At 39.6% G+C, this 12809-nt stretch overlaps 1 protein-coding gene across 2 annotated transcripts in view; it reads right to left on the bottom strand.

The window, feature by feature from the left end:
• GABRB1 (gamma-aminobutyric acid type A receptor subunit beta1) overlaps positions 1–12809 on the bottom strand; it is a 491054-nt gene that overhangs the window by 290334 nt on the left and 187911 nt on the right. For both annotated transcript variants that reach the window (XM_075544978.1, XM_075544976.1), the window contains exon 4: positions 7355–7575. In XM_075544978.1, coding sequence (XP_075401093.1) covers positions 7355–7575 — 221 coding nt within the window. The remainder of the gene's footprint in view (positions 1–7354; positions 7576–12809) is intronic.

Here is a 12809-nt window from a genome sequence, read left to right on the forward strand (position 1 = left end):
ATAGATGTGGGGTTAGGACATGGCACCCCATCAGATGAGACTGGAAAGCACTCATAAAGGACTCCAAATAGACCTTGAACTATTTATAGGATTTGTTGTTGTTGTTGCCTTTTGATGTTGTTGCTGCAGCTATTGTTTTATTTTCTATTGTTGCTTCATTGTGCTCAGTCTTGTGTTGGTGCATATTGTTGGCGCTGCATGTCTACTTGGAAAGGATAGGCAGGATAAACAAGCCGGAAGAGAGACCAATGGGATGACAGTTTGGGGGGACATGGGAGAAGGGGAGGCGGGGAAAGAAGTGTGTGTTAGCAAGCCCAGGACTCCTTTTCTGATAGCATTAGAAATTAATACCGCCAATGGAAGAACATGCAAGATAACATATAACATCAGATATGAGATATGGAGCAAGAGCTCTTTAATCTAAAGGTCACTCAGAAGTATTAGTATGAACCGTGATGCATGTCTAGAGACATATCTAGAATATCCTGATGCACCAGAAAACAAGAAAGTTACTGACAATTACAGAGATCACATTGAAAGAACTTAGGAACCTACTTAAAAGATCTGACACCGCCTAAAAATAAGACAAAGTGAGTATTTGAAATAACAATACTGGCAATGAATTGAAGCCAGTTTAATTGCTAAAACCTAGGTTTTCATAATGATCCACAAAGCAAACCACTAAGTGCGGAGTCTCAATGGGCACATTTGGACGATACTCGGTAAACAACCTGTTATTTTAAAAACTGCTAAATAAAAGGAAACAATCAGGCATTAATCTTGCTTTAATGGTGCACACTCTACCTCAGGATAACAAGTAAATGATGATGCAAGTCCTTCTTTATAGAATAATTAGAGATTACAAAAAATACTGAGAAAGGAGACTACAGCATCATCATTTTGTAATCTCTAATTCGATTTAAAGGACCCCTGGTGATGTTGTGGGTTGTGTCGTACTGCTGACGGACTGTTGTTGAAACGCACCAGCTGCTCTGTGGAAGAAAGAGGAAGTGGTCTGCTCCACAGAGGTCCAGTCTCAGTAACCTTGTAGACGCTACTCTGTCCTGACAGAGTTGCTGTGAGTCATACTCAACTTGAGGGCAAGGGGTTGGGCTTTTTGTTTGTTTGTTTGTAAGTAATTTTATGCTATGGACTTACTATTCCAGTAAGGAGTTACAGTCTAGGTAACTCAGAAGGACATAGCTATCCTGTCACGATGAGTCAGCATCAACTTGATACGTGTGAGTTTGGTTTTGGTTAGTGGTTATCAGTGGGTTCTAGGACCATTTGGTGGAAATTAATGAGATTATTGTAATAAACAGACCAGCCTGCCAATCCCTGAAGGTGCTGATAAATCTTAACAGTCTTAACATCACAAAAACAGAGACACACATTTTGTGTCTCCTGACAGAGTGCACATTCCTCTCATGAAGTGGGCCCGCCACAATCATAACAAAATAACGAACCCAAGTCTGATCAATCTTCAAATGGAAAGGATATATTTATCCCAAGTGGATGTAATCAGAGAAAGGACACGTTTCTTGAAGAAATATAAATCACAAGGGATAGGAAGAGGTAAACCAGGGAACCTGTGTCACAAAATAGATAATTTCTCAGCCAAATATAATGTGTGTTCTTGTTCAAATCTATCTTTAAAAAGTAAACAAATAATAAAAAAGGATGAGGTAGGAAAAGTTCATCCAAACTCCTCAGTCTTAGTTGCTTTAGGATAGGCATCGTGTATCTGAGAATAATGAGGCGTCTCTACCTCACTGAAGGTTAATATATGATACTGGAAAATATACACACTAAACTATTTATATACAGCATTGCATATACTGTATATGGTATATACATTGTACATTGCATATACTCAATACAATATATTGAGTATATTTCATATGTAGTTACTATTTAATTGAGAATACTAATTGAAAGGATGCTTTATGTACATCTTAATATGTCTATGTTTACAAGTCGGTGTACACAGGTCACACACACTGTAAAATACACATCAAGTTCCAATGTGACCCAGTATTGGGCTGGAAGGTTTTGCACTATCAATTCTTAGATGACCCCTCAAAAGCACCTGGCTCTGAGCCCGTTGGTGAAGAAAAGAGGCACTGAGGACCTCTGAAGAGAAGTCAATGGCAAGAGCAGAGAGGCCAGGCAAAAGAAAAGGTAGCGTTTCCGGGAGGTTGCATACTCTAATAAAGGCCTTGTGAGAATTAAGTCATTCTCTGCCTGCCATTCCCAGGGAACAATCAACACAGTCTTCCCTACCCACGTGGCCGGGCCGTGGAGAGAAGCAGTGTGTGCAACCAGCTGGAGCAGATTTGGACAAGAGGAGGAACCCATCTGGTCATTATTAGTGATCATTGACTTTTGGTTAAAAGCCATGATTTAGATGTAAGGAATATTGCCGCTGAGAACTGCAGAGGGTAGGTGACTGTGTCCAAATCTTTTAATTCCGATTTTGCAAACCTTTAATGGTATCTATTTGGTTTGAGAAAGGGGCCAACGATGAAGGAAACACGGTAGAGAAATAATTTGGTTTGCATTGCATGAACTCTAAAACATAGAAAGGTAAAACAATATAAAAGAGTTATAAACCCCATGAGTCTACAAGAGATTAAACTGTGATGAAATATCCAATGAGAGAAGATGTTTATCTGGTTTGGAAGACTGTAGAAGTCTTCATGGAGTAAGTGTGATGTGAGATACACTTTTAAGAAAAAGCAGTATGATAAAAGAAAGTGGTGGGGTGAGGGAAAAGTATTGGGGGGCAGAGAAAGAAGGGCAGTTAAGTAGGATTATAAACTACCATGAAGTCACGTCTCCATCAGATAGTACTCTGGTGTGATAGTTAAGGTTTACTGTGCTAACCTGCCTAATGAACACATGTGGGATTAATTGAAGGGCAACAAGGTAAATAGCTCAGCGAGCCTCGTCTTTCTCGTCTCTTGTTCTCTGATGGTCGGACCAGGGTGTGGCCAGTTCTCTGCCTCACCTGGCAAGGCTCACTTCCTACAAGACATTCCTGAGAAGAAGCCACGCGGACCTACCCGATGTAGCCCAGGTGCTGGAGCAGTCGTGTGGAGACCCCTGCCAGTGCTGAGATGCTTACACATTCACTGACTTAGCTTTCCTCCTGCAGTCGGTGTCATAGTGTGTGTTTTGTGAGATGGAGGAGGACTTTGTGGATCAGTGTCGGACATATGGGCTAATGTTGGACTTATGGGCTTGGGCAACACTGGGTTGGGATGCTTTCTTAATGTACACACCCTTTATATGAAACTCTCTTATAAAATATGAGTATCTATGAATTTTATTTCTCTAGTCTACCCAGACTAATGCATCTATTATCTTAGAGTATTTATGTAAAATCTGATTTATGATAATATAGTTCACATTAAATGATCGATTTTATTCTTGTGGTTTAATATAAAAAGGCATAGTGCCTTGCGCTATGCTTTATTATGGCACAATTTTAGTTTAGTGTAATTATGAAATGCCTGGCCACTGGGCCTTTCAGATGCATTGAGAAATACCACTGGCCCAATCCCTGTGAAAAACAAACCATTATGGCATGGCCTCACTTCATTATTAATATTAGGTGGATTTACAGAAAGAAGGAAAGAAAGAAAGAAATTTCACCCTTCTGTTTACCCGTGGCGAAGCATGTACCACTATTTTTATGCCAAGAAAGATGTTACATAATAAATATTTTCTAGTGTAGATGCTTAGGAAATGATGTATGGCAGTTAGCCTTCCAAAACATACTGAGAGGAAAAATGCTAATTGTCATCTTTAAGACTAGGAAACATTGCATCGGATAAATTAAAATGAGCCCGCCTCTTCCTCCTCCCTCCCCTTCATTAGCAGTGCATCCCTCACAAGCTTGCGTTTCTTTTTCCTAGAGGTTATAAATATATCCCAGCGAGGACATAGCAGAGTCGAGCAAATATGATGTCTGAAGTCAGAGGATCAAAGTTGGGCTCCAACCCCAACTTTTTCTCACAGCATGGGCTTGAACAAGTCATGTAAATTTAAAGAAACGCGGTTTTATCCATCACAATATGGAGCTAAAAATCCCTTATTATTTGGGAAAACTCAAAACCAAACCAAGTGCCATTGAATGATTCCGACTCATAGCAACTCTATAACACAGGGTACAATGGCCCCTGTGGATTTCTGAGTTAACTCATCTTTCTCCCGCAAAGCGGCTGGCAGTGTCGAATTGTTGACCTTGTGGCTAGCAGCCTGATGTGTAACCTATCCTCTAACAGGGCCCCTAGACTATTATCAAGAGGGTATAACATGTCATCCAGAAATCGAACAACAAACCCGTGTAGAAAGCAATTCGGAGGAAACCGGGGGCGAAAAAGCGAAAGGTGTGAAAGCTGGCGTGAGAATCTTCTATGAAGCATTGGAATCGTGAGCAGATCAGAGGACTGGCAATAATGGAAAAGTCTGCCTGTTCAGTCTATAAGCTACAACTTCCTGTGTTGATCTTGAATATGACAAAGTGATGTTGTACAGCTCCCTACGCACGGCTGCCTTCTAAGTTTGTTTAAAGTCAGTGGGATGGTGAAAGTAGAGGTCTGGGAATCAGTAGACCTGGATCTTTGCTCAAAGATTTATGATTTTATTGTGTTCACTTAGCTCAGGCCTTCTTTGGGTGTCCATGTTCCCAGTCAAAAACTAGATATATTGAACGTCCTGGTTCTGAAATATGTTTCTTATTTCATGTAATTCCCATTGGTAGAGCCCACTGATAACTTGGAAATTTCCAAAGTAAGACTATAAACTGAGAATGTTACCTACATTCTTGCTGGCACAAAATCTAATTGCTTTTAAAAACAAATATATATTCTTGACTCATCAGTACCCTCACACAGATTGAGTAGCTTATTGTGTTAGTCCAGCTAGACTAGAAAAACAAATCCAGGGAGCCTCATATGTTTGTAAGAGAAAACTTTCTATCAAAGAGCAATTATACATCAAGAGAACAACCGAGCCCAGTCCAGGTCAAATTCATAAATTCGACTTTAACCCATATATATGCCCATTACCAGTCTAAAAATTCCTCTCCAGACTCAAGCAGCACATGCAATGACACTGAATGCAGGGGGTGGGGGGGAAATCACAGGTCAGTGGGTGCAAAGTCTTGTGGATCCAGTGGCAGTGGAAAATCTCAATGCTGGCTGGGGTCTCCAAGTGGCTGCTCCAGCTCCAGGGCTCTTGTCAGCAGGAATGTCTCCCAGGGAGGGAGCCTGAGTCATGCCTTCAGCAAGTTATTTATTGCCTTCACGCCACCAATTGAGGTCTTGAAGCTGTGTCCTAATTGACAGGCTAAACTCCGCCCTTTCACTTTACTACTTTCAAATTGACAACAGATTATGTAACTACCCCACGTATTGAGTTGTCATAGAATTATGTTTCCAGAATACTTTAAAAGGATAATTCATCCCTCTGCACCTTGGGTAGAGTTGCTAGAACAGCCACACAGGGGGCAGAAATATTACAATCAAGCTTTCGATAAATGCACAATCACTAATAATTTCATATTAGTAGATTTTGTCTGTAGTCGTGTGGTGGAGTGAAATTTCTTAGTATGGCTCTTCTATCCATGTTGCTGCAACTCCAACCAAATGATTGGGGGTGGGGGCAGGGGGTTATTATGCAAATAGCGAATGTGAAACACTAAGAGGTAGTCAGTTTCAATCCCTGCCCCCTTTGAATAGAAGAACGAGCCATTTCAGAAACGGGAGCAGAGAGAATTCCCGGGACGAAAAAAGAAGAACCACTAGTGGAGCAGGTTCCGTAAGTCTATTTGAATTGGCATAAGACCCAGAGTAGAGGCACCAGAGGAGGCTGTGCAGAGAAAACGAGACAGTGCAGAGGCGCAGCACCAAGTCTGTGGATCGGCTTCCTGGCCCACAGAGGCAGGAGTCAGGGGTCCATGTGAGGGCTAAAAGACTTGACTCTGGCTGAAGAGAACTACTGCTGTGGATCAGTGATGTATCCTTAATGTTTACTGATCCTGGCTCATAGTAACTTAACTTCTCTAATAAAACCCCTTCACCGTGGATATAGTCTGTGAGTTCTGCGTGGCTATTGCAATGGATTACCAACCCAACAGAAAGGTAGAGTGTGGGGGGAGGAACTGGTGGTATCAAAACAAAGAAAAAGGATGGAATGCAGAGACATCGTTGACCTCTGCTTTGGAGCAATAAGAGGAGTTAGACTTTCTGCCTCCCTTCTGAAGCCAGAGGAACTCATCCATACTCTCCAAGCCGTTTTCTCAAGGAATTACTCATAGACTCAAGGGAATTGTTTGTGTATTTCATTATTCCTTTGAGAGACTTTTAGCTCAAAGAGTTTGTTTGTAAACTGGCACCAGTTTTGCTAACAAATTCCGAAGATCCTTTTGCCAAGACTAATGGATGACATGATTCACAAAATCGAATTTATGTGAGAATGAAGAATGATCACATCGGGTCATAAAATGTAAAATGACTACATCATTACATCACTGCCAAATTATATAATGTCATTACATAACTGCCAAACCCCAGAGAACCACGGCTCCGACAAGTTGACGCATAGTAACCATCATGGCCAGTGTTGCTCTCACCTCATACTTTGGAGTTGCTTACTGTCAGACATACAGCATTAGCATACAAAATAGTTGGATAGTAGAAATAAATTATTGTAAAAAATGCAAAACATAATCTTATAATAATTGAGAAATAAATATTTAAAGGCATAAAAAATCCAATTGGACAAGGGTCGTCATTTTATCCAATGGGATTTGAACAACTGAATACATAGTAAGTAATTGACTCTCAAACTTTACTTCACACAAATATCGATATTAATTAAAACACACATCGTTAACTTAAATATATAAACTAAAAATTTATCTTTAAAAGAAAAAATAAAAACACAAGATTTTATCAAAGTCAACACAATATAGTCTCCTACTTCATCCAGTACTTCCCAATCCCCATTCATAAAAAATCAGTACTTGGAACATCTTTCTGTTATGTCTGTGATAATCAAGCAATTGAACAGGATAATATGTAATTTCTAAAACAAACTAGATATGAAATCTGGTTGCTAAAGATATTTTCTGTTGATATTTATTATTTGAAGTTCAAGGCAAGGAGTTCAATTACCTTTGATGCCTACCTTGATCTCAAATGGTTCTATAAGACCATTTTCTGGTCTTTCGTCTAATTGTACTGTGTGTTGGAGAATGTCTATGTAGTCTTGAACTTGCACCTCTCTCCCTTCCTGGAGTTACACGTAAATACAACAGTAAAACGTGCAGCGCAGCCCCACTTACCTGAGCCCATAGAGAACTGTTCCGTCAGGATGCAGTCGGATCATTCGATTTTTCACCGTCACCCCATGCACAAATGACTTCTTGTCATTCAGAAAGTAGGTGTCTGGTACCCAGAGTTGGTCAGCTACCCTGTTGTCTAGCGTGAGGTTTAGTGGGATTCCAGAATAAGAGAGCCTCTTGTCTTTCCAAGACTGCTGGAAGTACATGGTGAGCGTATAATCCTGTGAAGTAAAAGAACACAAAAAAGAATGTTACTGCTACCATTATCCACAGCTGTTTGCTACCAGCTTGATACTACGTGGTGTTGTAGCTACTCAGAGACCCACAGCCTTCCTTTTTCCAACGAAATTATATTTTGATACATTGGAATCTGCACCTCCACTTCAGGGCCATCAATAAGCTTAAAGTACTAGGGCAGTGGTTCTCAACCTGTGGGTCATGACCCCTTTGGGGGTTGGATGATCCTTCCACAGAGGTCACCCAATTCATAACAGTAGCAAAATTACAGTGATGAAGTATCAACAAAAATAATTTTATGGTTGGGGGGGGTCACCATAACAAGAGGAACTTTATGAAAGGGCCGCAGTATCAGGAAGGTTGAGAACCACTGCCCTAGAGCAATGCTTGAACTTAGGTGACATGTGTTTCAACCGATACAGGGTGTAAATACATTTAATCAAATTTAAGGTTTGAGAGTAAAGATGGGGAAAGTGACACATCAGGGGATACTGTGCTGAAAGAGCCCTGTTCCACAGGCTGTTGCTGATACAGCATTTCCAGCATGAATAAGAAGAGTGCGTGCTAAATAATACCAGCAGCGGTAGCTCTCAAGAGAAGGGTGTGTTTTTCAAATGGCAAATGCCTTTCCAGTGAAGAGTTCTTCCTGGGATTAGCAAAGGGTATCAATTGCCTTTATCTTATTCTTGCTAGAGAATTACAACTGTGTTTCCTGAGTTTAAAGTGCGTGCAGATGGAAATATTTAGGTGACCTGAGAACTTAACATCAATTATAGAATTGCAATTCCTCTCTGACTTACTTTCTATATTTTTCTTAAAATTTGTTTGGAATGCAGGATTTAGTTTGTACCACAGAATTATTTCTTGATCTCTATGAAAGGTTACATTAATGATATTCCCAAACACTTTCCGTTTTGCTCAGACTTCCTCTGGTGGTAATAGAAAAGGAGAATTTAGGGGCAGCAAATGCATTAGATACTGAAGAGGGTTGGTGATGATAAACTGATAGCTATAGTTGCTATCTGCTATTAAATAAAAAATATCTATTAATTTAGAGTATTATTTCCCATTAAGAGAAAAGAAATGGTAGCAGTATAAAGTCTTTAAGATATTAGCTCTAGGATTATACAAACAGAAGGATTACTTTTTCTTTTAAAAGGCATCTGTATACCAATAGAGACTTTCTGCCACCTGCCTATCAAGTTGCCAGACTGTGGTGGCTTGCAGTTTGCTGTGATGCGGGGAGCTATTTCACCAGTATTTCAAAAGTTGATGGTGTCCCCCAAAGTGAACAGTTTTCAGTAGAGTTTACAGGCTACAAAGAAGAAATAGTCTGTCCCTTCTGAGGAATTAGCCACTGAAAACCTTATGGACAGAACTGAAACATTGTCAGATACTGAAAAAAAAAAAACAAGTATCACGAAAAGTACTAGAACATGACTGGTTACAATCTCAGATAAACTCCTTAGATTGGAAAAGGACTCAAAATATGGCTGAGGAAGAGATGCCTTCTCAAAGCCGTGGACCATAAGTAACATGGATGAAGGAAAGCTTGCTGGAGTAAAGCCTTCATGATCGTCCTTTGTGGAGGTGGCTGACTCAAAAGGAGAAGAAGCAGATGAAGTCATTGATGAATAATCTGAACTTGGAATGTGCAAAGTATGAATCTACAAACATTTGAAGTTGTAAACAATATAATGGAATGCATAAAATATCAGCAGTCTGAGTATTATTGTGTTGAAATGGGCTGTTGTTGGCCATTTTGAATCAGAAAAGTCTAGAATGATGTTGCATTCTTCGTCAAAAAGGACATTTCAAGATCTATCTTGAAGTGCACTATTTGTGATCTAATATATATCCACCTTCTAGAAAATCCAATCAATACACTTATTCAAATTTATGTACCAACCACTAAAGCCAAAGCAGAAGTTGAAGAATTCTACCAATTCCTTCAATCTGAAATTAAGCAAATATGTAAGAAAGATGCATTAATAATTATTCTAATTACAATGCAAAAGTTGGAAACAGAAAGGAAGGTGCAGTAGTTGGAAAATATGGTCTTGGTGATAGAAACGAAGCTGGGGACTGCATGCTAGAGTTTTGCAAGACCAAGAACTTCTTCATTGAAAATATGTGTTTTCAACAATGCAAACGGAGGCATGAAATTTGCTATATGGAATACACAAAAATCAAATTGATGACATCAGTGGAAAGAGATGATGGAGAAGCTCAATGTCATCAGCCAGAACCAGGCCAAGGGCTAATTGTGAAACAGAACATCAATTACTCACGTGTAGATTCGGGTTGAAACTAAAGAAAATGAAAACAAGTCCACAGGAGACCCAACAGGAGCTTGAATATATCCCACCTGAAATCCTAGACAGCTCGAGAATTAGACTCATTGAACACTAAGGACAGAACAGCTGATGAGCTGTGTAATAGCATCAAAGAGCATCAGACATGAAGAAAGAAAATGGTCATAAAACAAGAAAGAAAGTCTACATGCCAGAAAAAAACTGAAATTTGCTCTTGATTGTAGAGTAAGGCACATGGGAAAAAAATCCAAGCCTCAAGTTGCATTATTGAAAGATTGAAAAATGGGTAAAATATTGAAATATTGCAATAGTTCACAAATATTGAACAATGCAGAATGCATTAAATGAAGATGGAAATAATACATAGAGTTCCTGTACCAAAAAGAACTAGCAGATATTCAACCATTTCAGGAGGTAGAATATGAGCAAAAACCAATAGTACTGAAGGAAGACGTCTGAGCTCTACTGAAAGCATTAGCTAAAAACAAGGCTCCCGGAATTAGTGGAATGCCAATTCAAATGTTTTAAAAGCTGATGGAGGACTGGAAGTACTTACTTATCTATGCCAGGAAATTTGGAAGACAGTAAGTTAGCCAACTGCCTGGAAGAGATTCCTACTTGTACCCATTCCCCCCCCCCCCGCAAAGTGACCCATCAGAATGCTCAAATTATAGAAAATATCACAATGTAAAATGTTGTTGAAAATCATTCCATAGCAGTGGTGGCAGCACATTGACAGGGAGCTGCCAGAGGTTCAGGCTGGATTGCAGAAGATGACTTGGCCCTAGGGGTATCATTGCTGATGTCACATAGATCTTGGGTGAAAGGAGACAATACTGAAGGATGTTTACTTGTTTGTTTCTTCCGATCAATATATAACATATCACTCCATAGTTCAATCACGTCAAGCAGAAATGTATAATTGCTACCATTCAGTTCCCACATGGACTTTTTCCACATGGACTCTTTGACATCATCTCCCCGCAACCCCCCTCCACCACTAAACCCCTTCCCTCTGAAACCCTTATTCTACTTGCTGTCTCTATGGGTTCATCAATCCTGGGTTTCATATACCAAAAAAAAAAAAATGGAAAAACATAACACAACTGCAAGAGGGTGACCTCCAATGACATGACACCTCCTAATATGGACAAGCAAAAGCCAAACAGAAAAATACAAACTAAGGTGTTGTATTGACTGTGCTAAGTTATTTGACTGAGTGGAACATAACAACATATGGCCAGGCATCAATAGAAGGGGACCTTCGAACACTACTTTGTGCTCAGGGGAACTTGTACACGCATCAAGAGGAAGCTTTGGGAACCGAGCAAGGCACACTATATGGTTTACAATCAGGAAAGGTGTGTGCCAGCGTTGCATCCTTTCACAATACTTTCTCAATCTGTATGCTGAACAAATAATCTGACAAGCTGCAGTAGATGAAGGAGAATGTGGCGTCAGGATTTGAGGAAGACTTAACTTTGATCTATAATGTGTAGATAACACAAGATCTATAATGTGTAGATAACACAATCTCACTTGCTAAACGTGAGCAGGCCTGGAAACACTTGTGCTTGATGAAGATCGAGAATTGCAGCCTTCGATATGGATTACAACTCAATGAAAGGAAGACCAATATCCTCCTACTGGACCAATAGGTCACATCATGATCAATGGAGAAAAGATTGAGGTGGTCAAGGATTTTGTTTTGCTTGGGTCCACAATCCATGCTCGTGGAACCAGCGGTCAAGATATTAAACAATACATTGCATCAGGTCAATCTGCTGCACAAGACCTCTTAACAGTATTGAAAAGGAAGGATGTTACTTTGAGGACTATGGAGCCCCATACCAAGCCATAGTATATTCAATTGCCTCGATTGCATACAAAAGTTAGACATTGAATAAGGAAGATCAAAGAAGAAGGGGTGCATTTAAATTTTGGTGTTGGCAAAGAATGTTGAAAATACCAGAAACTACCAATAGAACAAACACATCTGTCTTGAAAGAAGTAGTCAGAATGTTCATTAGAGGCAAGGATGGAGATGCTTCATCTCTGGACACGTTGTCAGGAGAAAGCCATCCATGCGGGACATCAGGCTTGGTAAAATAGAGGGGAAGTGGAAAAGACCTTCAATAAGATGGCATGGCTGAATCTCTGCAAATGAGTTCAAGCCTCCTGTGGGGACGGCACAGGATTAGGCAGTGTTTCTTTCTGTTGTACAAAGGCTGCTATGTATCGTCACCAAATAGATGGCATCTAAAACAAAAAACAATGACTTTTTGAATAACTGAAATCCAAACTCATTGTTACCAAGGAGATTTTGACTCAGAGAGACCTTCTTGGACATTGTAGAACGCCCCAGAAGGTTTGCAATGATGGTCTGTACAGAAGTAGACCGCCACATCATTCTCCCACAGAGGACAGACTGGTCAGTTCCAATTTTTTACCTTTAGGTTAACAACAGAGCGCCTTAACCACTGATTTGAATAATTAAAACAAACCCACAAAGGAAAACACAGCATAACTCCTGCACAACTTCTATACTTTTGCATTATTATGTATCTCATTAGCTGAGAAACGTAAACTGAGATCATGATTTACATCTGGGCAAACTTTACTTCAGCTAGATCCTGAAATGCATAACATCTTTCTGACGAATTTTAAAAGATAAGACCATATGCATTCTGGATATTAAATACTAATGACCTTAAATCATTGTAGTCAAGAATGCTTATTCTATTTACTTAGAAACCATCTCCAATAATTCATAATAACTATTCTTTCCTTGTCAATGATTATGAGCACATTTAGCATTACTCATACAATATTTAATTTTTAAAAATATGAAGCCATTTTTTAATACCGTACCTTGATTTAAAAATAAAAGAAGTTAGAGGGTT

This window comes from Tenrec ecaudatus, chromosome 3, assembly GCF_050624435.1.
Source record: "Tenrec ecaudatus isolate mTenEca1 chromosome 3, mTenEca1.hap1, whole genome shotgun sequence".
Lineage (NCBI taxonomy): Eukaryota > Metazoa > Chordata > Mammalia > Afrosoricida > Tenrecidae > Tenrec > Tenrec ecaudatus.